The sequence below is a fragment of the Rhamphochromis sp. 'chilingali' genome (genome assembly GCF_963969265.1).
Source record: "Rhamphochromis sp. 'chilingali' genome assembly, chromosome: 5".
NCBI classification, from domain to species: Eukaryota; Metazoa; Chordata; class Actinopteri; order Cichliformes; family Cichlidae; genus Rhamphochromis; species Rhamphochromis sp. 'chilingali'.
Genome location: NC_137932.1, coordinates 1354913 through 1382642, shown reverse-complemented (window position 1 = coordinate 1382642; position 27730 = coordinate 1354913). Strand labels below are relative to the sequence as shown.

The following is a 27730-nucleotide window of genomic DNA, read 5'->3' as shown; positions in this document are numbered from 1 at the left end:
GGGTTTTTTTAATTGTCTGAACCCACCATAAATCAGAATAGCTGTAACAGATGTGATAACAGAGCATGTAGCAGTTCACCAGTTAGCGTTAGCCGCTCGTTTGGCATACAGATGTGAATATTAATGTAAACATGCTCTGCATTGACAATGTTGTGTTTGTGTTGCTTTTTTGTTTGTGTTACTCGTGTATTAATTACGCAACGGGGGGCGAAATTAATTATTCAGCATTTATCTTATCTGGAAACCTATAAGCAGTGTATAAACTCACATACGGACTTGATTGTGTAGCTTTTGATTTTGTTCTTTTGTTTAATTTGATTGCTTCTCCTGATTCGTTTCCAGCTGGGTCTGCATCTCCTAAACACTCTGATCTTTGTCCCGCTGGTTTGTGTTCTTTTCACTGCTTTTTAATTGGATGGCGGCCATTTTTTTTTCATTGCGTTCCACGATGCTTTTAATGCGCTGCTGTTTCTCCTTGAAGACATTCACTGCATGTTTTTGCTCTGCAAGTTTAGAGTCGCAGCACAGCACATGAAGACTGTCTGTTGGAGATGTTCACGTTTGCAGAGCATTGTTTACAATCCTGTAAATCTTCACTGATTGCTGCTATCGTTCAGGTAGGTGGTTGGGTCATGTGTATGTATGTTGTGTGTATATATGTGTGTGTGTGCATGAATGTGTCTAGTAGCCCCGCAGCAATTTCACCCCACGTTAGATGTGATGGATCAGCCACACGCTGCCACACACCTTAGAGCTGCAGGTGTAAAAAACAGTCAACACATGTATCAAGGAGCCACAGAGAGCAGCGTGATTCTGCAGGGCTGATGCAAGACGACAAGGGAATAATAATGAAACACAGCTGCTGTTTTGCCACTGACCTGGATTGATACAGTACAAAGAGAGACACAGACGAGCTCAATCCTCCAACACAGCTGGTTCTCCGCTGAAACAAGCTGCCTCTAATCCCATTTGTCAACTGCAAAGATGCGCTTCGATTTTAGGGTCGTGGCGCCCAACAGCAAATTCAAACGCGTCTAAATGGCAGCCGTCACCACTCGGGATGGCTTTCCAGATGCGCGTGTTTTCGCGTGTAAGCCCAGACGTATAGGTCAGCACAGTTTACGAGCGATGTGCTTTGGACTGTCAGCGGAGCTTACTGTAATAAGACATCACAAGCATGTGCACGGCGCATACAAACATGAGTTTATCCCCTTTCTGCCACAGAGGCCTCAACATTAAAAGGGGCTCGATCGCTCACTGTACATCTCTGCCTTTGTGCGTGAAGGCAGCATAAATAATACACATGATCAGTTTCCTTATTGTTTGTCTTTGATGCAGCAGCAGCCTCCTTCTGTCAACCTGGCTTCTCTGCCTCGTCTTTGTTGGCTTTGATGCACATTTAACGAGGTTGTACTCAGTCGTTCGGCATGTTAAGTGGATGCCACTGTGCGCTGTATACTCAGTGGATTGTGCGAGTGAGTCTTGTGTACTGGGGGACCGCTGGGTTTTGTTGTTGATGTGTCTCTGTCCTGGCAGTGGCAAACAATACCACAGATCTGTGTGAAGAAGGAGTCCAGGGTGCCTCTTTTGTGAGAGCTTCACCCTGAAACAGAATTTTTTAAACTATCCATGCTGTGATCTTGGACTTTATATTTCTCTAAATAAACAAGCTAGTTTTAGTTGTTGCAAACTGAAATTAGGCGCTAATCTGTGATCGACGCGCTGCCTTTTTTCCTCTGCAGAGACAGATTAAAGCTTTGGCTCTTGTTTGCTTGCTGGGCCTGTTTACACTGTCCAAGTTCTTTTAAAGCCTCTCGCGTTTTGTGCAGATCCCCCCTTTAATGTGTTTTCCCTGGCTGAGACTGTGGCACAGAAAGCACACAGATGATAACTGATGATAGGAGCGTGAGTCATTCCATGACCTTCCAAGCATTCAACTCATTTGACTTTGATGTGTAAAGTAGACCAATGAATGGAGCAGCGGCTGCGCTTTAATTTTGGTCTAAATTACAAACTCGAATGAGTAAAGCGTTAAGTGAACAAAAGCAAGGTGCAAGGGGCCCACTCATTTTCCCGTGACACAACAGTGCCACCTACTGGTGTCTACGTGTGACTATGTGTAATTGTGAGTCCTAGGAAGCGTTTGATTTTCTTCCTTTCACGTTTTTTCTCTAATGTTTGTTCATGAGTGTCTCAATGCTTCTGTCTGTGCGCTAAAACTCCACTTTACAAAGTTTTGAAAGCATGTAACGCTCTGTGTTGTGAGCACTCACTGCTTTCTTTGTGTTTTTCACCCTGAAAAAATCTGAAGTGCTTAAAGAAAATTCCCCCTGATTGAAATCGAGAATCTGTGAATATGTGCACATGCAGTATCTGCACAGCGTGAGTTCAAAGGTCAAGTGAACTCTAATAGATTGATTAGAAATAGGATGCACAGATGGGGATGGGAGCACGCTGATTGATTGACAGCCTTTAATTGTGCAAACAGACGGCGCTGCCTTTTCATGAGACCTTCGATTTCATCATATTCTGAGGCACACGTGGGTTTGTGTCGAAGCATTAGTGTGTTTGCACATTTAAAAGCTTAATTAATCAGCGCCCTGCTGTTCCCTCTATCCTCTCTAACTTTGCTATCTGTAAGCCGAGCTAATATAACTGGACTTTGGTGGACGATGACTTTTTTCCTTCTTTTTTGTTGTAGTTTTGCCTCGATTACACGATCAACATGTGATCGAAGAGCAGACTTCCAGCTCTAATTCCAGGGGTTTAACAGAAGTATTGCTTTCAATAAAACACTTTCATCCCTATAGACAGATTTAAATCCACAATCTCCTCTTTTCACCAAGATTTCCAAGAGCTGGACACCACGGAAAGGAGGGAGCGACTTTTAAGGAAAAGTCACGTGACATAAATAAGGAAACTCTGAAGTTGAGCTTCGTAGGTGTTCACGTTTCACCTGAAATATAATGGAGTGATACTATTATTAACTGTAACCTCTGAACATCAGTGAATTTCTGATTGCAAGTTCAAAAATAAACCCATAACTGAAAGTCCAAAGAAGGCAGGAAATCACGAGGAGTACTGGGAGATGTGTTCGTAGTCGAGCAGCCAGTGACAGCCAAATGCCTTCCTGTAACTTTCACTTGCAGTGCTGTTGCTAGGCTGCCTAAATTGGCCTGTTGTTTCCTCATCCGTCAATGTTACTGTAACAAGAGCAACGCATGCAAATCATTGCCTGGAGCAAGCAGAATACAGTTTTCCTCTTATCTCTCTTCACTGGTCCCCAGATTCCTGGTAAATGAGATTAAATCATCACGAATCAACAGTCTTCACAGCCTGAATCTTATTATGTAATGATTGAAAACCTATGAAATCCCTTGATGCTGTCTCCATCAGGGAAATGTCTTATCAGGCACCAAGCTTCACTCCCTGTGCTTCAGATGTGTGCTACTTTTGTCAGCCAAACACAGTCACTGAAATGTCATTTATTCCACATGCTGATCTTTTCCCTCTCAAAATCAATACTGCACACTGTGCTTAATTCAAAGAGGCAATACAAATGTTTTTGTCTTAATGCATAAATCGCTTTCCTCACCAACAGACCACATGAGGCTTCAGCACTGTGTGAGGAGGTGGTATCAGGTGCTCTCTTCCTTCCTCTTTACCTTCAGTTATGTCACCACTAACTGCCACCTCCAGAGCTTCTCAGAGGATGCAGGCTTCGTTGGACGTGGACCTGAGGCGAAACGATCTTGAGCATAGGAAGGTTATCACACACTCACTCTCATCTGGTGTAACTCGACAGCCTGCACATCAGCACCTGCACATCAGCACCAGCGTATCAAAACAAGATGTTGGTTGATTTCTGGAGAAAGCCAAGCTCATCGGTGCGCTCGGTCTCGGCTTCCTCCACAGAATTTCTCCACAGGTTGGACTGGTGCAAATTGCCAGGTGATAACAGATAACACTCGTGCTCTGCTCAAGAAAGGCCAAAGTTGGCTCCCTCTGCTGGACAGGCTGAGCTCTTCTGAGATGTGCAGGACAGTACTGAAGAGCTTTCATGACGTAGGTCCTTCATCTCCTCAGACTGTATAATACCCACACAGGATAAAGGTGTTTAAAAAATGCATGTGTGTTATCATCACTCTCACTGTGCTGTATGTACATATTGTTTTACTTTATTTTACATTTTATAGAAACCATCTGTACATAGTTTAGTATTGTGGCCATTGTGCACTATTTGTACTTTATATCTCTCATTCACTGCTTCTTCCTCCTCCTCGTGCTCCTGTAACAAGGGAATTTCCCCAGTGTGAGATTAAATAAAGTCTATTTGATGTGATAGACATAGAAATAAACATTAATCACACAGTGTTTCAGGTATAGAGTAATTACACCATCAGCTGTTGGTTGATTTCCTGCTAGCCTTGCTCTGACTCTACAATAATAAACGGGTTCTTATGTCGCACTTTTCTATGCTGGTTGAGCTTCAAACCCTTTGGTGCAACATGCCTCGTTCACACTTAGATTAATGTAACAGAGAGCAACTCTGGGTTCTTTATTTTGCCCAACGATACTTTGGCATGCCAGGAAGTGAACCACCAACCTTCCAGTCAGAGGATGGCCAGCTCTACCTCCTACTGAATTTCCCGGAGGATAAAGTTTCATCTAATCTATCTAATCTGAACCACAGGCAATGACCAGCAGATCACAGGCATCCAGTATCTTTTGTTGATGTCATATGAATATGATGTGATATCCAAAGTGCGATTTACCTCTGAGAAACGCTCCTCCTCTCCTCGTATTACTGACCTGCTGCCAATTAACCTTTTAAAGCTACGATAATTAATTAGATTTGCAAATCATTGCATTCTGATATTATTATTATTAAGTCACAGACATTTAATCCCATATTATATTAGATATTAGAGAATAATCCCACACTGGGAAAATCCACGTTACAGTAGTTCACCGGTCAGGAAGAAAAGGGGAATTTGGGCTCTAGTTGTTGTCTGCGTGTCTTGGGCGGCTCTGCTTTAGTGTTTCTTTGAAATAGTTGAAAATAGCTGCCTGCCTAATATAGAGAACAACATTGGTATTCTTGATACAGTGCACTGGGCTGCTGGGACACGCTGGGTCCTGATATTGCATGTACTGCAGATAAGAATAGTTAGACACGTACCACTCACCTAAATGTTATTGCAAACCAATCTGTCTCCATGGCAAAAGCACTCCTGGTGGCAGTGGCCTTTCCCTTTTTCATCAACAGCATGCACTCTAATATATATACAACAAAAACCAAGGCAGCTCCAGGGACGTCAGTGTGATCGAGCATCATTGGCAGAGGACGTCTGACGTGCAGAGACGCCGCTCGGCAGCCCACAGGTCCAAACTGGATGTGCCACTGTCCTCGTGCAAAGCGGCTCGCGGGTTACACATCCACGTCTTTCGTCTGTGTTTGGGAGGACGTGAGCAAACAGAATTGTTTTAAAGAGTTCCCTTTTTTAGATCACAGCAGTGTCTTTTCTGAGTGGCATGCATGTGCTGAGCGTTGGTGTGTTATTAAGCATGATGACTAAAGCCTGAGAACACCCAGTTCTCTCATCAGTTCATGTTTCCGATGCGCCTGTCTGTCAGTGTCACTGCAAAGAGACATGCTTTCCTTCCTCCTGTTGCATTACAAGAAATGCGCTGCTGTGTGAGAGCGGCACACTGAAATAACTGCCATTAGGACCCACACACTCTAACCCCGATGGCGAATGCATTATAGATGGCCACTTCACAATGTGTCAAATCATATCTTGATTTGCATGTGTATCACACATTTGATCTTCTTCAAGCAGGAATAAGAACCAAAGCAGAGAGATCTGAGAGATTTTCAGCGCTAGAAGAGCGAGAGACATGGAGCTCAGCACTAATGAAGACGTCTTTCTGCTGAGGTTCAGAAATGATGTTGGGCTTGTGATGTTTTCCACAGCGAATGTGTTTGTGCTACAGAGCAGACTTCGCCTGTTCAAATGAATAGCAAAGGATGCTTTGCAGTGAGCGTGTGCTACTTCCCTGACTTTGTTTTTCAAACCTAAAATGAAATATCTGCAAAAGCCAGTGTTTAACAGCGATGACACCTACACCTCTGTAAATGCACAAAAGCCATCTGTTAAGTCCGTAGCAATGCCGGCAGTCTTGTAGCCAGAGCACATCGAAGCACAAGCTGTGGGAGTGGTAGTAAGCCTCTCAGCGTTTGCCAACACTGTTGTGTTGTACTTTGTACAATTAGTGCAGATAATTTCATTCATGGTTTAGTCTTCTGTCTACAGGAGCTTTCTTGGAGCCTGCCAGGAGGATTTACTCTAATCTATGGGTCTGTCTGGGATGCTACCTGGGTGCATTGTGACAAACGATTAATGCACAGCCGAATGTAGTTCTTAGAGATATTGGTCAAAATAAAATAGAGTAAACCATACAGTGAAAGACCAGAACACAAATCACATACACACTAAGAGCAATTCGCCTGTTTAACCATTTATGTCAGAGAGCAGAGCGTGGCGTCGTCTTCAATCACAATTATCTTGAGTTTGTCTAGTCCAGCCTCCTCACGTTACCCTCCAATAATCCTTCGACATTTCTCACACCTGAGTTTTTTTCCCAACCTAAAATACCAACATCGTTTTCTCATTTATCTGGACTGTAAACAGGTTTTTATGCTTCTTCGATCTCACTGAGCACGTAACCAAAATGAAACATAAACCTTTAAACTGAGGACAACCGTCTCTACCCAACCAACCCGGTTACCCGAGCATTTGTATTCCACCGGTTTCTTTACAGTTCAACATACTAATTAATCCTGTTTGACAAGCAGACGGGATTATTGCGTTTCCAGTCACACTCTGATCAACTCATCCAAAGAGGCTACACACACTCAAACGTGTCCGGCTAAGTGTGCAGTGTTTGCCTGTCCCAGTGGGATGGAGCTTCTATGAATTTCCACTCCTGGAAATTAGTCGTAGTTTTACTATCTGTGTGCACACTCGCATAGGCCACAGAGATTTCAAGAATTTATGTGAAGTCCTGATCAAATTTAAACTGGTGGACTGCTCGTACTGGGACTTTCTGCCCAGTCAGCTTTTTGATTGGGAAACGTCCTGCCAACTTTCTTTACAGCAGCGATTGTATGTCAGCGCCAACAAGAGAGACAAAGTGTATGTGTACTCAATGTGTAAACACTCTGCTGCAACTTTTCCACTGACGGGTCAAAGAGCAAAGGGCTGTTTGAGGCCGATGGCCGTGGGGGGCACGTACTGTCCCATCTGAATCTGTTACAACCCTTTGAAACCTCTGGGATTCACCAGTTAATTCCCAAAAGTTTGAATCCATCTAATCTGCTAACCTGACATTTCTTTATTTGTTAGTTGATTTATTTAAAAAATGCTGGAATGATGCTTCCATGAGTTTAATCCATAAACAACATGTTTTATTTCATGTTCTACAGCTTTATTATGTAACTTGTTTTTTACATTTTTTATTGTTTTTAAGTGTTTTGGTGTTTTTAACTTGTATTGATATGCATCAGTTTTATTTATTTATCTCTTTATTTTCAAATAGCTGTACAGCACTTTGTTTGAAAGCGCTTCATAAATAAAGTTATTATTATTACTAACTTAAGCAAAGCGTTTTTAACAGTAATTTAGTCAAATATTAAAATGCTTCTGTGAAGACTGGTAGCCGTTACAAATATTTCTATAATGTAAATAATGTTTTCAATCGTGATCCTCAAAATGACATCATTACAGTGGCATCATCTCACAAGCAGCTGCCGTTATATAACTGTCAGGTTGGTGATATTGCCCATGAACAGTAGCTCCCAGCAGAGTTTTCAAAAATGAAAGCCAAGGAGGGCCCGTCATTTCTGACTGATGGTGGAAGGCTGAGCCAAGCTTTGGAGATGTGATGGCTGCTGAATCTCTTCCTGTCTCAGTGACACTGAGGGGGCAGTCTGGGGCTGTTTTCTAACTCCACTGTTAGTCTCTTTTAGTGTCTTAGAGCAGCGGTCCCCAACCCCCGGGCCTCGGACCGGTACCGGTCCGTGAGTCGTTTGGTACCGGGTCGCGAGAGCTGAGGCTCAGGTGTGAAATGTCTGGTTTTCAGGGTTTTTATCGGTTTTCAGCGTTATTTTGTTATCGTTTTTATCGTTAACTCTGTTTCCCTGGGTCTTTTCACGTGTGTTATGAATAAATCTTGTTTTTTTCGGTACCAGTACTAGTTTTATTTTGTTGCATTTATCTGCGACACCTTAAAGGCCGGTCCGTGAAAATATTGTCGGGCATAAACCGGTCCGTGGTGCAAAAAAGGTTGGAGACCGCTGCTGTAGAGTCCAGCAAAAGTAAAGGAGTGGGAATGTTCTAGCATTATTCCCTAATAAGAATTAAAAAAAGAAAGTCAGCATGAGAAGCAGAGACTGGTGCATGCTCTTTTTATGGGGTTTCTGGGGCAGCTGTAGATCAGAAGTTAGAGCGGGTCATCATTGGATACTAATCAGAGGTTTGGTGATTGATCCCCGGCTGCTCCAGTCAGCAAATATCCGTAGGGGAAGATACTAACCCAAAGTTGCTCTCTGATGCATCCAGAATCGTCAATGTTAGATAGAAAGCTCTTAAGCATAGAAGGTTGGGCGTGTATGGATGGGTTAATAATAGATGCTGTATATACAGTGATGGTCAAGTTAAAAAAAAGTAATTAGATAACCTTTCAATAAACCTGCCAGTCCTATTTTTTGCAAAATCCTTCATATAAAATATAATCAAATGAAAAACTCTCTTTTAAAAATGCTTGTTTGTCATTGTGTCATGAGACACTCTCACAAAATCATAACCGCATGTTTGGATAATATGGGGATTCTTGTTTGTCGCCTATGTTGTCAACACTTGCACGATGTGGACATACAACAGTTAATCTCTCTATTTTTAAACTACTTTTACCATTTCTCTCACATTTCAAAATAATATCAGGGAAAGATGGAAGGTCAGAATGACACCCAAATGAGTCTTTAACTTGTTTTAACAGGTTTCATTAAAAACTGCCAAACTGTTAACTCAAAGCCTAAAAGGATTTGAGTTCATTTGATCGTAGATTTGGGGTTGATGTCCACCTGAGCAGTTTCCCTTCCTTTTTTAACCTTGAACAGCCTGAAACATGAAATAACTACAAGAATATTCACATTTTTTTAAAACTTAAATGTTTATTGAACCTTCTGACAGTTTTTTTTAGAAAGAGAGTGCAATTAAACATCAGTTTTCACATATGGATCTTGATTTTTCATATTTTTGCTACATTTGTTCCTTAAAAACGTGCAACTTATTCAGATTCATTCATAAGTGGACGAGAGATGAGAATATTCTGAATATTTATTAGAATCTGTTGAAATGCTACTCGGCATCTAATGTCAGCGAGCGGGTTAGATAATAACCTTCTCCCATTGGAGGGAGAATTAAACAGAGATTTTCCTGGAGCAGTCGGGACAGTGACCCCCAAACTGAGCAAGTGGCTTCTGTAAACCCCAGAGTGTCTTTGTAAGTCTGGGATTTAGTAACTAGTTTTCTTGCCCTATGAGCCACATCTTAGTGGAATATCTCAGAAACAAACCACAGCAAATTTCTCATTTATTTAGTATCAATATTTTTAGTTAAAACTATGGTAGTCTTAAGATTTCTTCTTTTTTACCTGAGCAAAATGTCCTCAATATTACTTTGTAGACCACATAAATTAGTGTGTGCAGACTGACAAATATGTGTTTAGTGTGAGCGCTCAGTCTTTTATATCATGAAAAGATCCTTATGATGACAACTGTGATCAAACGTGTCATCTCACAACTGTGTGCCGTTATGAAGCTGTTGGTTTGTTGATCCTGCCCATGAAGAGGATGCTTCCAGTCGAGTTTTCTACAATGAAAACTAAGAAGGGCCTGTCAATTCTGACGGGTGTTGGTGTAGTCAGTAGGATCCATTCAGAAATGGTGATGGCTGCTGCCTCTGTTCCCATCTCGGTGACACTGATCGTGGCCTTGTGGGATGCCTGTGGGAAAAAATAAGAAAGCGGGCAGATCAAAGCTAATTTCTCAGAATTCAGTTTAACCAAAAGAGTAGGCATGCTCTAGTCCTGTTCCCTAAAAACAAGTAAAAAGGAAACTTCGCCCACCTTTGATACTTTAAGTGGAAACTTGTTTGACACAGCAGAGAAATCCGCGGTGTTTTCAAAAGCACTTGTGATGCCCATTTCTTGCAATATATTCCTCAAGGAGGCATTAGTGGCAATGGAAAATTTTGGCATATAAAGTTCCACATACCTGAGAAACAGAGAAACCATAATTATACAGTTACACTGCTGGTGGTTCCATCTTTTTCTAACTGGCTCAGCTCAATCTTCACTGCAACAGTCTTGAACAACACCCGCATTCCTGCTGACGCCAATCCGCCAGTGCAGCTTACACACCACCTTCACATCACTCATGAGGAAGCTTGCACGATACTTTAGCTCTCTTGCTTGAAGCTGGAATTGTTTCTGGGTCATTGACTTAGTGTTTTGATCTTTTCTTTACTGCTTTTGTAAGAAATGGTTTTTGTTTCTAGGTTTTGTTTTCAGTACTTGGTAATTGTGTTTATTATAATCCTTATATCAGCTTTTGCTGCCTTCCCTGTGTTTCCTGTGTGCAGCTGTTAGGTCTCCCTCACTGTAGGTTGGTTTCTTCCCTTTTTATTTTGCCAGTCTCTGATCCCACCTGCTGTATGTGCACATCCTTACTACTTGGTAGTGTGTTTTCCTTGCTCCGGATTCTCTTGGCGATAGCGGGGTGTTAATCAGCCAAAGACCTGTCTCATTTTGGTTCAGCTCTCAGTTGAGAGGTGTCCCATCACCCTTACCATTAGCCACACTGAGGGTCTTCACCACTTACATCGGCCTGCAGCCAAGCCGCCTAAATTCTCTACATGATCATCGGCCTGTAACAGCCACCAGAAGGTCTTCTACACCTTCGTTGATCTCTGGCTGTGCTGCCAGAGGGTCTTTGCAGAGACCCTCAGCCTCCAAAGGACAAAGCTTTCAGTGGTCTCCTATCAGACCCTCCATCCCTATCATCCACATTCATCTCAGCCACCAGGGTTGATTTGTTTCACAGCCAGCCCCTGACCTGGCTTCCCACTTCTGCTGGTTCCGTGGCCAGCACCCAGAGCTGCTCCACTCAACACCACTCAAAGAGTTCTTTAAGTCTCCCCTTTGCATTTCCATTCCTTCTCATGAGTCCTGCATTTGGATGCACATCCTGTCAACTACACTGGCAAATTGTGACAGACGCAGCCTCATTCTCCCAAACCAGAGGGTGCATTTCATTTGGGTGCAAACCACTCCAGTGCATGATGAAGGTGACACTCTGATGAAGCCAACAGTATCACATCGTCCACAAAAAAATACAAATACGTCTCCTCAGTCACTTCTCCAAGTCAACGAAACACACGTATACTGGAGGGTCAGCCTGCCATGATACCCCAGAAGTCCTGCAAAGGGTAACAATCTGGTTGAAGGTTCAATGATTGCCAAGAGCCTCCTTTCCAGCAGTGTAATAAAGCTATAACTTGTTTTTTTAAATGCACAGGCGATATAGGAAACGCTCGGGTCACCAGACTCAAAGTTCCTCAAAGTGCTCTTTCCATAACCCAAAAATATCCCCAGTCCAGGTCAGCATTTCTTCTGCCCAAACATGACCCGAGCCCAGCCCTGCTTTCACATTTATTCATGTAATATTGAGATATTTCAGTGTTACCTCATCATACCAAAACAAAGAACACACTTTTCCTCGGTTTGGGTTCTGTTAGTACACGTAATATACAGTGTTGAACTTACACAGTGTGCAGATTTATACTAATCAAACACAGAAAGTTGTTCTACTATTGCAAAATGATCATTTTGACTCCACAATCCTACAAGTAGCCACATCTGCAAATGTTTCTAGCTTGTTGTGCATCTGATCATATACAACATTAGATTATTCTACATACAATGGGAATTACTTTTTAACCTACATAAACGATGGCACAACACGTAGCATCAAAACCTGATACACAGCTGCCCATTGCGCCTGTTTGCTTCTTTAGCCGTCACAGTTGTTGTCTGAAAGCCAACAAAGACGGATTTTTCTTTACCAAGTGGATCATCACAGCCTTGCCGTGTTGGTCCATTTGATCGACCTTTATGGTTACTATTTTTATTATTTTATTTTCTGTTGTTACAGACGGGACAGACATGACTGGGGGGAAAAAGGGAGAAAGAAAGATGAAGGAAAAGAAAAGCAGGGGGGAAGAGGGAGAGTGAGGAAGGACACTTAAAAAGAAAAGAAACTCCCGGATCACCTGCTGAGAGAGAAAAAAAGAGAAAACAAGCAAAACAAGAGAGCAACATAATAAACACAACACCATCGCATTAATCTAGCTAAGTGTAAATAACAGTAAATACTAAATATTGAATTTTGTTGTGCAGCGCGGCGCACAATGTGCTATGAGGTAGTAGCCAAGAAAGGTGTAGTTTGTGTCTGTGAACACCCGTGTGCACACCTGTGTGGATCAGCACGCTTGTATTCAAAAAGCTAAGGAGCTTCTTAGACTACGATGACCTGGAGGACTGAGAACCTTCACAGGCATATTGTATTCAAAAGGTTTCTCCACATAACGATCTGCTAGAGCAGGGGTGTCGAACTCCAGGCCTCGAGGGCCGGTGTCCTGCAGGTTTGAGATCTCTCCCTGGGTCAACACACCTGAATCACATGATTAGTTCATTACCAGGCCTCTGGAGAACTTCAAGACATGTTGAGGAGGTGATTTAGCCGTTTAAATCAGCTGTGCTGGATCAAGGACACATCTAAAACCTGCAGGACACCGGCACCTCGAGGCCTGGAGTTCGACACCTGTTTGCTAGAGGGTGTGGGGAGCTATAGCCCCGTCCCCCAGGGCAGGCATGGAGGAGATCCAGGCCCCAGACATCTACATGCCCCCAGAGTGCGAGAGCCCAAGGAGGACCGCCGGAGGGACATCCGTGCCACCCTCCTGGGAAGAGCTGAGGAGAGCCACAGATGAGGGGTCACCCAGCAGCCACAGAGCAGAAGCCAGAGGAGGGCTGCTCTGCCGGCAGCCAGCTGTGCCAGAGTGAACTGAGCCCCAGGCCCAGAGGCTGGAAGTCTGAAGACCCCCACCCCCCGGAAGGGGCCCGACTGAGCCATGGGTGGCAGGCCCTGCCATGCAGCCACCGGGAGTGAGCCGGTACATACCCAAGCACCCCAAGAAACAAGATCCACCAACGCACCTACGCCTGAGGGCATCAGCCACCGGCAGGGAGTGTGGTGAGGGGAGATAGGCCTCCATTCTTTGGAGGGGCTGAGATGTTCCCAGAGGGGTGGAGTCTGAGACCCGACCTGACGTATAGACAGACAAACAGGCACACACAGACACAAACTTGCATTCCCCCCTCATGCACACATATACAAACACTCGGCACTCAACCAATGTGGAGACAGACACAAATGGACACAGTACACACAATCACACTCCCCAAACATACTCTATACCCCAGGTCCAGGTACCCTCGCCCGCAGAGGAGGAAACTGCACCTTGACCCAGAAGATGTTACCCTTCCCCCGGGAAGACCCTGCCCTGCAGCAGCAGGGAGGCCCAGCATCCCAGACCCCAACTGGACGGCCAACACCTCCGTCCAGCCCCTCCGCCCCAATGGCTATCAGAGAATGGGGGTGTGTGAAGACCCCATACCTCCCTCCTTCCGCTCAGTGTAGTGTTGCTGCGTGTTGTTCTAAAGTGCATTTAAAACATGGGTGGGCATGGTAAAATTTAGAAAATTATAGCCAAGATGACGACCGTTAAGGGAGAGAAGTGTACAACCTTCCAATGGTCACAAATAAACTCTATACCTTTAGTGCATTGCTCATCCATCTGATTCTCAGTGTAAATAAACTTTGGGTCTCGTAATAGCAAAGCTAAGAGCAGTTTTATGAGACACAGAAATGGGTAACACACTTCAGCTACTACCAAGAAAGAATAATCAGCCATAATGCAATAAGTCTTACATCATAGATGCTGAGTTTTGCCACTTTCTTATATGGTCCTTGTTGATGTTTTCCTCTACACTCCTCATCCAGCCTTCATCAGGAAGGACAATCATCATGGAGGTTTGACTCTCGTATGGCAGCAAGATGATGCTGGTGTGGGTCGCTCTGTCCTCAAAGATGTGGTAGTATCCCGTCCTTACCATCATGTCAACCTGAACTTTGGTCCTGCTGTCAACATGGAAGTCCGCCTTATGTGTCATTTCACTATTAAATGGTTTCTTCCAGTATCCTGCCCGACACAGTGGAGAGTGGTGATGACAATATTGGGATGTGTCAGCATGAATCATACTACTTGTTGAAAGTATATTTCAATCATCAGCTGACATCTAAGCTGACCTTTTTTATTTAAATATATGTAATATTCATGTTTGTCTGTTGTAGCCTAACAATAGACTTGATCAGGCTGCTTACCTTTAAAATAGACATAGTTAATGAGCATCATCATGGTTTCAGGGTCAACATCGTTCACCATATCTTTGATCTTGTCCTGTGTTTTATTGGCAATGTGTCTGTTGATTTTATCTGCAGCCTCAGCAGGGTTAGTAAAGTTGATTTGTAAGACCTCACCAGAGTAATGCTGCTTGACATCATTCAGAAACTTCTCCAGGGGACTGAAACCTGAGTGCACTGCAATGGTATTGCCAACATCCAGCTTTTGGTTCTCCTGGCTTTGTCCAAGCACGTGGAAAAGATGTTGGTAGGCTTCATTGACCTGAGTCTGGTTTAAGGTGCTGTAGCCCAGGCTGGAGAACAGCTGGCTGTGGGTTTCACTATGGGCCCCAGTAGACAGTATGGACAGGGCAGTGGAGATGCCCAGTGGTGAGAAGAAAATGTTGTTTCCAGCAGCAGTCCTCGCATTCAGACGTTTGTACAGGGCAAAGGCAAAGTCAGCATTAGGAGCAGAGAGCTTGTGGCAGCTCATATGGTCTTCAGAACCACGGTTGTGGTGGAGATGGTGGTCTGCCGAGGCTACAGCGAGCAACAGTGCAATGAGTGCACAGCTACAGAAATGCATCTTTAGAGTCTGTGGATTGGAAATCAAAGAAGTAATACAAAATGAGTTCCAGTTAAAGTTTTTCATTACAGGCAGTTATCTATCTGTAAATCATAATTCCTCAACCTTTGGTAAAAAGAAGTAATCTAATTAAATCTTTCATCTACCACCTTTACAGGGGCAGCAGTCTGAGCAGAGAAGTACACACTTCCCTTACCCCAGCCACCTCTTCCAGCTTATCCGAGATAGACTGACTTGTTCCCAAACAAGGCAAAAATTATAATCTCTCCAGCAACTCCTGGGCCTGCCCTGTAGCCTCCTCCCAGTATGAGATTCAAACAGCTCACCTAGGTTTCCAGTAGTCATCCTAGTCAGATGCCTGTACCACCTCAGCTGGCTGTTTTCCATTTGGAGGAGCAACGGTGCTGCTTTGAATGTCAAAGCTCCCACCCTATCCTTAAGTAAGAGCTCAGACATCCTTTAAAGGAAACTCAGTGCTGTTGTTTGTATCCGCAACATCGTTCATTCGGTCGCTTCATGGGACCTTGTGACAATAGGACCATAGATTGACTGGTAAATTGACAGCTTTGCTTTTATGCTCCACGCTCCTCTCACTCATAAACAACACCTTGAGACCCAGGCCTGAGTAAGCTACCCCACCCTTTTCCTTCTGAGAACCATGGTGCTGATTCTCATTTCTGTTTCTTCACACTTGACCGCAAACTGCCCCCGATCAAGCCAACAAAACTCCATCATTGTTGTGTACATCCTCCACCACCGTGCAACATCGAAATATTCTGTCCATAAGAATTATGACCAGAATTGTGACAAGCTGTAGCAGAGATGGAAGCAAGTCCGGTTTACTGCTGAAGATACAAACTAGGCACTCGCCATGGCCTGCAACAACAAGCCAGACACCTCATAATCTCGAAGCACCGCCCTGCTCTAAGTCCACAAAACAGATGGTTGGGCAAACTCCCATCCCTTGAATGTCCTCAAGAGAATAAAGAGCTACTCCAGTGTAGGGATGAGTACCGGTATCCGGTGCCATCATGGCACCGGTTCTGACATAAACGGTAGTAACCAGACCAAAAGCAGCGCACATTTCGGTGCTTTTTTTCGGTGCTTTTTTTTCCTGAGCTGTGATACTCTTTAGATTCTAGCCAATCATTTTACCTTTCCGAGGATAGTAGGCGGGTCCAGGTACGAACGTTCTTTTAGAGCAGAGCTACAGATTAAAAATGCCCAAGGCGAAGCGGTCAAAAGTCTGGCTGTACTTCACAGCAAAAGATGCAAACTCAGCAGCAACAAGTGCTTTAAGCTGATACTGTGATACTGTCAAAGGAGGTAACACCTCAAATCTGATGAAACACCTGGCGACGCATAGCGTTTTTTTTAAAAGCCGAGAAATGCGCCGTATTTGATAGCTTGTTGCGAGACCTCACACCGAGCACATCTACTGCGGGTGTGGTGCCTGTTATCAGACCCGGAGTTAGCAACATCCCCCAGAAACCCAAAGAGGAGAGTCCTGGCCCCTAGCCCTGCCAGTGTAGCAGAAATGATGAGGATGATGATGCAGCAGCAGCCGTTCTTCTCTGCGTGAGTAGCTTCATGTTGTTCGTGTGTAATTTACGTTGAGTAGGCTAACCACGTTATTACATTAATGCATGTAAGGTGAACTAGCAAACATCATCATAGCTACATGCGGCTGTCTTCTTGTTTGATGGCAGATACTCCCTTCACCCTGGCCAAAAAGGCTAAAATGACCAAAGTGGAAAACAGTTAAACATGAGAGGTTTTTGGACAAAGTTTGTGTTTTCCATTGTTTAAGCACTGCTTCCAGCCAAGAGTAATACCATATATGCCCCATAGCTGCAGAAAAGGCTAACATTGTTATCTTTTTACAAAAAAACAGCTGAACATGAGAGGTTTTTGGACAAAGTTTGTGTTCTCCATTCTTTAAGCACCGGTGTGAGCACCGTTTGAGCACCGGCACCGTTTCAAAAGTACCGATTTGGTACTGGTATCGGATAAAACCTAATCGATACCCATCCCTACTCCAGTGTTACATGGGCAGAATGATAACTTGTCCTGAAGGTATTCGAACCTGAAGGCACAGAACCACAGGCAGAGAACCAGGGGGATACAAGTAACCTACTCCTGCTCACTGCCTCTCAGCTGGGGCACCTCCAGAGTGGAACAATTATATTTTCTAATGAAATAATGCAGTTACAGTATCTGAAGTCTAAAGGGAGTTATTATTGTTTACCTTTATCTTTCATACTTTAGCAGACTCATTTTCCCAAATATTTCCTGGTAATGTAGTCAAAGGAGCTTTTAAAGAAAAGCGTCTGGACTTCTTTAAGTTGCTTGAAGACGTTTCACCTCTCATCCGAGAAGCTTCTTCAGTTCTAAGGACTTAGAACTGAAGAAGCTCCTTTGACTACAATGACCTGGATGACTGAGAACCTTCACAGATATTTCCTGTTAATCTACTGTCAGCTTACATTACTGTGGCTCAATGAATCACTCAAACATTATTTGCCATTACAGTAGCTTACAGTTGTACTATGATGGCCACACTCCCCTCGAAATACGCAAAATATCTGCACCTACAGTCAAAGAGGCAGAAAAATATAGCAGTACACCTTAAGAAAACTTGGTTGCGCTCTATTACAGCAGTAATGTTGCAATAGTGGGTGGAAACAAGGTAAACATATGGAAATAGCGAGTTACTATCACTTTATTAACAATGTAATATTCAAGTAATAAGCAAGTAACATCCTGCACCAGCAGTGGTGTCAGCCGCAAGTAGGTAGCAGGCGGCCACAGCACAAAACCACAAAATAATAGCAAAGTAATGTTTTGGTAAAACTTTTAAAACCTGCTGCCAGCAGAACAGAAACATCAGGGAAACTTTTCTATACTTACTTCAAAGTCGTAGCAGTTTTAGCATTTTGCAGTCCTGGTTGTTTTTGATTACACAGAAATTAATTCACTTTTTTCTAAGTAATCATCAGACTTTATGGATTTTGCTTGAATGCGTTATTAACATAGAATTAAAGCTGTATTTGTCAGGCTGGATTCTCTGCACAGAAAATACCAAACTTGCTTCCACATAACAGGAAACCAAAAATGAACAAAGACAAATGCTGGAGATAAAAGCATAAAATCAGTTCCGATATTATATTGTTGTAATCTGATCCTTAAAATGTTGGAACATCTACAATGATTAATTATTTATTTTGAGGTTTAAATCATTTTAATATTAGGAAACTCGAATGCACAGAACTTGATGTTTCCATATCTTCCCCTTCTCGTTTGTGCCGTATTGCCGCACTGTCACCTGTTACTGAAACCTTTATCAAAATGTTCAGTGTGTCAGTGTCTCTGCCACAGTAGATGTTTGACTTGTACATACGGATAAAAACAAAGAGCAGAATGAACTCATAACACCGTAATAAAATACAACGAATGAAAAGAATGAAAGAAGCAGTCAATTAATGGAGGCTTATGCTTACCATTAACATCTTATTTAGTGCAGTTTCCAGAAACTCTGTTTTTTGTTTTCAGCAAGATTAAAGACAGTTCGCTGACATTTCTGTTAACGATTAACACAGATCAGCACTCTCTTTACAGAACTTTTGGATTGATTAATTTGACTTTGTTCATGCAACAAGACTTGCTCAACAGCACAGGTAAATAACTGAGTGAAGAAATGAAAACAACTGTTCGAAAAAACAGAAGACAGCAGAAATCTGGAGCCTTTTCATGAAATACATGGTACCTTCTTTTCAACAATCATGTTTAACTGAACTTGCAAATCATACAGGCAACAGACAGCAAAACTTTATATTGATATTTATTTAACCTCCTAGGACCTGGCATCCACATATGTGGACATCACATTTTGGGTTATTTAGACCAAAATACTCAATTTTGCTCTACAAGGGCCTGATATCCACTTACGAGGACATTATACTGCTACTGTTCTATCAACATTTTAAATGAATATCCTCATATGTGGCTCTCATTTTTCTTAAAAACAAAAATAAGGTAAAAAAAAATCTGGTAATTCTTTGTTTTTACATTCATCGGGCCCCAATCAGCCCAAATATCAAAGAGAAATTAAAAATGCATGTCGTGGAAGAGTCCGGGTCTTAGGAGGTTAAAGATGAAGATGTTAAACAACATTTAGAATATATACACAACACATGCAGTATTATTAACCATGTTGTGTTTGGGGTGAAAATGATGGAGCAACTAAACGAAAACCAGACTGGATGGCATATTGCTGCAGGATGCTGTGGTGGCCATGCAGGTTCAGGTTCTGGGAACCATTCCTGTAGAGACCATCCGTTGACCTTTTCTGCATCGCACAAAGACATTTCAATTCAATTTTATTTACACAGCGCCAAATCAAAGCAGCAGTCACCTCAAGGTGCTTTATATTGTACAGTAGATCGTACAATAACACATACAGAGAAAAACCCAACAGTCATATGACCCCCTATGAGCAAGCACTTTGGCGACAGTGGGAAGGAAAAACTCCCTTTTAACAGGAAGAAACCTCCAGCAGAACCAGGCTCAGGGAGGGGCGGGGCCATCTGCTGTGATTGGTTGGGGTGAGAGAAGGAAGACAGGATAAAGACATGCTGTGGAAGAGAGACAGAGGTTAATAACAGATATGATTCAATGCAGAGAGGTCTGTTAATACATAGTGAGTGAGAAAGGTGACTGGAAAGGAAAAACTCAATGCATCATGGGAATCCCCGGCAGCCTACGTCTATTACAGTACCTGTAATACCTACAGCATGTTCTAATCGCTCTAATAGGATATTATGGTCGACAGTATCGAACGCTGCACTGAGGTCTAGCAGGACAAGCACAGAGATGAGTCCACTGTCAGAGGCCATAAGAAGATCATTTGTAACCAGTGTTGGGACTAACGCGTTATTAAGTAACGTGTTACAGTAACTACGTTATTATTGTGGTAACGAGCACGGTAACTAGTTATTATGCCAAAACCAGGAACGCGTTACTCGTTACTGGGATTTAGATAGGGTCGTTATTCGTTACTTTGTGTGAAATCGAAACACGGACCTGGGAATAATGTCACACTCGAGTAAACGGCGTTCTGGTTAACCTCGTCTGAGAAGTCGGGATTCCAATATGGCAATGCCCTCGAAAACGGTTGTTTTGCTGGCCCTCTACAAAAAGAAATTACTGCTAAACACATATGCAGCCATAGCTGGACTTGGTGGGCCGATGGTGATATTTCGTTTTGATGTGCTGGGGGGGGGTTTGTAACGGTATAAACAGTGAAAGGTGGTGGATTGGCCGGATGCTGGCAGATGTGTAAAAATAACTCAGTTGTTTGGTGGTGGCTATGGCGGAGCTTCCACAGATTCAGTAACATTAGCAAGTGGGCCTTTTCCCCTGGCTTCTGCTCCGCGGCTGCTGGGCGAGCCCTCATCTGGGACTCTCCTCAGCTCTTTCTGGGACAGTGGCGCGGCTGCCCCTCTGTTGGTCTTCCTTGGTCTCTTGTGTTCTGGGGGCCTCTGGATGTCTGGAGTTTTGATCTCCTCCATACCTGCTTCATGCCCTGGAGGACGGGGCTGTGGCCCCCCCACACCCTCTAGCAGATCGTTACATGGAGAAACCTTTGGAATGCAAGCATGCTGATCCACACAGGTATGCACACAGGTGTACACACGGGTATTCACAGACGCGGACTAAAGCTTTCTTGGCTGCTGCCTCAAAGCACATTGTGCGCTGTCTATCCTGCGTGCTGCACAATATTGTTTATTATTTAGTATCTACTGATATCTACTGCTAGCTAGTTTATTGTGATGGTGCTGTTTTTTTTATTATGTTGCTCTTTGTTGTTTGCTTTCTCTTCTGTTTTTTTTCTCCATACAGGTGACCCAGGTGTTTTTTTTTTCTTTCTTCTCCCCCTTCTCACCGTCTCTTCTCCCCTTTGGTTTTCTTTCTCTCCCTCTCTTTCTTTCATTCTTTCTCCCTGTCCTATCCCCCAGTCATGTCTGTCCCGTTTGTAGGAACTGAAAATAAAATAAATTCATAATTATAATAAAGGTCAATCAAATGGACCAATATGGCAAGGCCATGATGATCCACTTGGTAAAATAAATCCGCTTGGCATCTTTCTTGGCCTTAAGACAACAATTCTGATGCTAAAGATCCAAACGGGACACAAAAAAAAAAAAAACCATTAGCAAGTGGGGGAGGCCATCAGGTGGATGAGGGAAAGGGGAGGCAAGAGGAGGAGAGACCCGAGGTGCCGGCAGGTCCGAGTGTCAGGTAAGAAGTTATGAGCTGCAGTCTATCTGGGTCAGATATAAACCAAGTTTAGGTGGAGTTTATTTTTGTTGTGCTGACTTCTTACAGTCAGTTACAATAACTCGTACTGCTACTAGCTAGCATGAGGGAGTTTATATACAGCTGGGTGGTGCTATGATGTTACTGATAGTGAACTTTATTTTTATTCATAAGGTTAGTTTGTAGAGTTGCCAACGGCTCCTTAAAAAAACGGAATCGTCTTGTATTCGTAAGTAGTCCGGACTTGTAAGTCCCGGACTTCAGCTAGAATGGAAAAAAAAGACACAAAGCTGGATTTATTCTGTGTGTTTACGCTGCAGCGGCCTCTTCTTCTCTCATTCTCTCCCCCTCCCTCTCCTGTTGCTACTCAATCATGAAACTGATCAATGATCAAGATTTTCTCTCTTGTTTGTTTATCGCACACTTTGCGCCAGAAAGAGGAAACCACAGCTGTAAAGCTGCTGGTCATGATGTCGGTTTGGATATGTGGTGAGAGGGAAACATGAAGATGAAACCAGGAGATGTCCTTACTGAATCATCAGAGCTGTGATGGAGAAACAGGTTTACCTTTTAGGTGACATGAATGAGTTGAAGTTATGAACTGTTTCTGAGAGACTAATAACACCAGGATCCTTTTCTAAGTAGCTGACAGCTGGTAACTGTGCAGGGGCGGATCTAGCAAAGTGTTGCCAGGGGGGCATGTAGGGCATTAACAGGGAGAGGAGGGCACAAAGAAACACTTTTCTTTCTTATTCTCATTTAAAATGTCTCACTTTTATTAAATAATTATCTGAATCTTACAACAAACGAATGATAGATTGATACATATATACCATCAGAACAGTGAACATCACTGTCACAACAGTGTTTTCATTCAAAGGCTTTATGATTTTTCCTATAATGGCGGCCGGTCTGTAGTCAAAATGCTCGGGCCGATTTTTTGTTCCAGTCCAGCCACCAACATGGTGTGACCAGCTCAGATCCTCGCTGATGTTGATGCCCAGGAATCTGAAGCAGCTGACTCTCTCCACCCTTGCTCCTTCGATGTGGATGGGGGTGTGGCCTCCTCTCTGCAGTCTCCTGTAATCCACGATGAGCTCCTTGGTTTTGCTGACGTTGAGCAGCAGGTTGTTGTCGCGGCACCGTGATGTCAGGGCTCTCACCTCTGCCCTGTATGCCATCTCATCTCCATCAGAAATGCAGCCGATGATGGTGGTGTCATCTGCCAATTTGATGACGGTGTTGGAGCTGTGTGTTGCTGTACAGTCGTGGGTGAACAGGGAGGAGCTGATGTTCAGGTCACAAAGTTTCATGACTAGTCTGGATAGTATGACGGCAGGGAGTGAAGATGTGATGTGAGCTTTGACTATACGCTCAAAGCACTTCATGACAATGGAGGTGAGTGCTACTGCGCGACAGTCATTTAGGCAGCTCGCATCAGGGACAGGGATGACAAGGAGGACGGTGCTTGCCCATGTGTCCATGCAGTTGCTGGATGACATTGATGTGACAGGTGGGAAATGGTCAACAATGAGCCCTGATTTCATGCTCACAGAAGAACTGCGGAGTCATTTGAGTGACAGAGTGAATCTAATTCCTCAGACAAGCAGCAACTCCGGACAGCACTGACTGAAGTGTGGGTTGCCACCCCAGAGGATGACATCCCGAAATTATGCTTGTCCATATGGAGGTATATTAATGCCAAAATCAAGGGGGACACTAATTACTGATTGATTCTTTTATTGTTACCTGCAGTTATTTCACTTCAAAAATGTATTGTGCTTACGTTTCTTGGTATTTACTGATTCATTCCTTAAAAGGTAATGAAAAGCAACACACGAGTTTTCATTTGCATATAACAAAAAAGTGAATTTACAAAGAAATGCAGTGGCATGTTATTAAGTCCCTTGAGTCTATTTTCCCCCTTTTTGATTTCTTAGTATTTTTGCATATTTGTCACACCTGCACGTCTCAGATCATCAGATTAATTTTACTACTAAACTCTCAAAGTAAACACAAAATGCTGTTTTTTAATCATTAATTGTATTAAGGGAAAAATATAGCCAAACCTACCTGGTCCTATGGGACAAAATAAAAGTAACTCAAAACCAGTTGAGATGCTTTGGCATGAACTTAAATGGGTTCAAATCCTCCAGTGTGGCTGAATTAAAACAATGTCACAAAGAAACGAGTGAAAATTCCTCCAATGGATCAAAAGAGTCATTGTTAGTTATTGCAGATACTTGATTGCAGTAGTGCTCTCAAGGATGGCACAACAAGTGTTGGGGAGTAAAGGAATACATGTACCGGTTAAAATATGAGCAACTGTATTCCATTACAGTTACTGTTTAAAAAGGTGGTATTCAGAATACAGTTACTTTGTTGAAATAAAAGGTTTTCATATGTTAGGCTGTCCCCTCTCTATTTTTGGTAATTCCACGCCAAACAAACCCAAACAAAACACACATTGAGAGGCTCTCATGTCTGTGTCTCAACCTCACGGCCCATGTCACCTCTATTTGCATGAAGAAAGACTTTTATTTATTTTATTCAAAAAATGTTTTAATATGAAGGCAATAGAGTGTTATAGGCATCACCCTAAAGCATGCAGCCTGATGGGCAGTGTAGTCCGTGCTGCAGGGAGGATGGACCCGTGATGTGTCTGTGAGCGATGGAGGAGAAAAAGGAAAAGTACGAGCTGTCACGGAGCAGAAACGGGAGCTGGAAGCATGTAAATATAATAATAACCACTGCAGCCAAACAGAGAGCCTGACGAGCCCAGCTGTAAGTAAGCTGTTAAGACTCGACTGTACGCTGTGTTCGTGTTTCCTCTGAAACAATAAGTTCTGTTGGAGCCTTTCAACGCCTCTCTCTGTCTCTCGCTGCAAAGTTGACCCAGACAACAAAGTAAAGCTATTTTTCGGCTACGAGCCGACACGAACCCGACGTATCAGCCAGAGGTCCCTTTACTACGGTTCAGAGCCGCAGACCTGTTTTATATACGCGCGGAACAGTTTTCTATACGAGCAACCTTCAAATATAAATCAAATATTTGACATAATGTTTCCAAACTTGCTATTTACCTGAAAGAAAATGTCACTAATGTCGTTTTTGTTGACCAGAAAATCAACGTGTGCAGACAGATAACCTCATAAATAAAGGTCAGTGTTTTTAATCATGACAGGATCTTTATTATGGCAACTGTGACCTTAATATCATCTCACAAGTATGTGCAATTATGAAGCTGTTGGATTGTTGATCTTCCCCATGAAGAGGATGCTTTTAGTGCAGTTTTCCAAAATGAAAACCAAGAACGGCCTGTCAATTTTGATTGTTGGTGGCGCTTCGAACATTTCAAAGATGCTGACGGCTGCTGCCTCTGTTCCCATCTCAGTGACACTAAGCGTGGCCTTGTGAGATGCCTGTGGGTGAAAAAGAAAGGAGACGGTCAGATGCTAATTTCTTACTCTGTAATGAGTCTTTAAGTGTCTCAGAATCAGAACCAAAAAGAGAAATGTTTGCCCACCTTCGAGACTTTGAGCCGACTGTTATTGGACAGACCAGAGAAATCGGCATGGTTCTCAAAGGCACTGGTTATGCCCATTTCCTGCAATATGTTCTTCAACGAGGCATCAGCGGTTATAGAAGATTTTGGAATCGTAAGATCTATATACCTGAGAAATAGAAAAACGGACTGTTAAATTACAGGTTGTTCCTCTTTTACTAACTGGATCAGGATCATAAGTCTTCATCACTACAATGTCCACATTACTGCTGACACCACACAAATCTGCCACTTCAACTTCGCATCACTCGTTTCCTGCAAAGAGAGGTTCTGACTCTTGTTTTATCTAGTTCTCACTAAGCCACCAACCACTCCTTTTTATTTGGAAAGACGTGCTCTGATGACGCCAACAGCACCACATTATCTGCAACAGTTAGGAATATTACTCTGAGCTTCCCAGAGTAGACGCCCTCTTCACCCTGAGGTCCTGTCCATGATCTCAGGGTGAAGCCCTAACAAGAGTAATCAGAGAATTCAAATCCTTCTAAAGATTTTTACATTTGATGTGACCTTGACCCAATTTTCTCCAAAATTCAATGTAAATGAAATGTGTTTGAGCTGCTATTATCTACCATCACACAAAATCTGAAAACTGTGAATGCTACCTGCCAACAAACAGACAGGCAAACAAATGGAACTGATTACATACTTCTTACCTTCTTATTATTGTTAGCTTTATCAAAAAGGTAAGTTTTTAGCCTAATCTCAAATCCAAATCCAAACTGGAAGCTGGTTCCACAGAAGAGGAACCTGAAAGCTGAAGGTTCTACTTTTAAATACCCCTGGAACCACATGTGAGGAGAAATTTGCTCCTTCTTGCTAGTCTCTGTCAGTACTCTCGTGACAGCATTTTGGACGAAATGAAAGGCTTTTAGGATAACCGGATAATAATGAATTACAACGATCCAGCCTGGAAGTAATAAATGTATGAACTCGTTTTTCAGCATCACTATGATACAGAACGCTTCTCATCTTTATGGACATTGTGGAAAGCACAAAAACATCCCTACATATCTGTTGAATGAGCACATTGAAGAACAGATTCTGGTCAAAAATGATTTAAAGACTATATGAATACATCATACGCTTGTAACGCATTTCATCTACAGTACGCATCAATGTAAATGTACTTGGACACTCAAAGTTAATAACAGGAGTGATATAAAACAGCAATAGGTCATTTTGACAACAGTCTCCATCTACTAGCAAGCAGGAATATTCAGACATAATGCAATAAATCTTACATCATAGATGCTGAGTTTTGCCACTTTCTTATGTCGTCCTTGTTGCTGTTTCTCTCCACAGTCTTCATCCAGAATTTATCAGGAAGGACAATCATCATAGTTACTGTTGTATGGCAGCACGATGATGCTAGCGTGGTTAACTGCATCCTCATAGAAGTGGTAGTAATCCATCCTCATCATCATGTCAACCTGAGCTTTGGTACTGCCGTCAACGTGGAAGTCGTCCTCATGTGTCCATTCTCTAATAAACGGTTTCTCCCAGTATCCTGCATGACACAGTGGAGAGTCGTGTTGACATTATTGGGATGTGTCAGCCTTAGTGCTGTCAGCATTAATCTCGCTGATACGACATTAACGCCATAACCGCATTAACGCAGCAAATCCTTGTTAGCAAGTTAAGGCAAGCTAACCCTAACTCGCTAGCGGGGATTTGTCGTGTTAATATGGTTATGGCGTTAACGCCATGTTTGTCTGTTGTAGCCTAACAATAGACTTGATCAGGCTGCTTACCTTTAAAATAGACATAGTTAATGAGCATCATCATGGTTTCAGGGTCAACATCGTTCACCATATCTTTGATCTTGTCCTGTGTTTTATTGGCAATGTGTCTGTTGATTTTATCTGCAGCCTCAGCAGGGTTAGTAAAGTTGATTTGTAAGACCTCACCAGAGTAATGCTGCTTGACATCATTCAGAAACTTCTCCAGGGGACTGAAACCTGAGTGCACTGCAATGGTATTGCCAACATCCAGCTTTTGGTTCTCCTGGCTTTGTCCAAGCACGTGGAAAAGATGTTGGTAGGCTTCATTGACCTGAGTCTGGTTTAAGGTGCTGTAGCCCAGGCTGGAGAACAGCTGGCTGTGGGTTTCACTATGGGCCCCAGTAGACAGTACGGACAGGGCAGTGGAGATGCCCAGTGGTGAGAAGAAAATGTTGTTTCCAGCAGCAGTCCTCGCATTCAGACGTTTGTACAGGGCAAAGGCAAAGTCAGCATTAGGAGCAGAGAGCTTGTGGCAGCTCATATGGTCTTCAGAACCACGGTTGTGGTGGAGATGGTGGTCTGCCGAGGCTACAGCGAGCAACAGTGCAATGAGTGCACAGCTACAGAAATGCATCTTTAGAGTCTGTGGATCAAAAAGCAAAGTTAAAATGATACAAAATGAGCTCCAAGTAAGGTTTTTCCATCATCAGTCCTTGAGTCATAATTTCATGACTTTATGAGTTAAAACCATTGAATTAGATTGAATCAGGTAGTTTCAGGATATGGCATTAAAAATAAGAAGAATGCTGATATTACTTATTACATTATTTATTTACTTATTTTTATGAGGTCACAATCAAGTCATCTTTTGTGATCCACAAATATTACTATGTTATTCCTAACATGTTATTATATTGTTATCAGTATATTGGTACATATAAGAGTTTTGA

At 42.9% G+C, this 27730-nt stretch overlaps 1 protein-coding gene and 1 pseudogene across 2 annotated transcripts; both read right to left on the bottom strand.

The window, feature by feature from the left end:
* Positions 1-9876: 9876 nt before the first annotated feature.
* Positions 9877-15173, bottom strand: LOC308397098 (alpha-1-antitrypsin homolog; the record flags this gene model as incomplete). The annotated part of the gene is made up of 4 exons (XM_080882818.1): positions 9877-10068; positions 10192-10339; positions 14117-14387; positions 14570-15173. 4 exons carry the CDS (start codon positions 15171-15173, stop codon positions 9877-9879), a joined length of 1215 nt encoding a protein of 404 aa, XP_080738944.1.
* Positions 15174-24727: 9554 nt separating this feature from the next.
* Positions 24728-27414, bottom strand: LOC308397456 (alpha-1-antitrypsin homolog; annotated as a pseudogene). The gene is made up of 4 exons: positions 26811-27414; positions 26301-26566; positions 25018-25165; positions 24728-24913 (listed from the first exon to the last, which is right to left on the bottom strand). The product of its transcript is annotated as an alpha-1-antitrypsin homolog (transcript).
* Between the last annotated feature and the right edge of the window lie 316 nt (positions 27415-27730).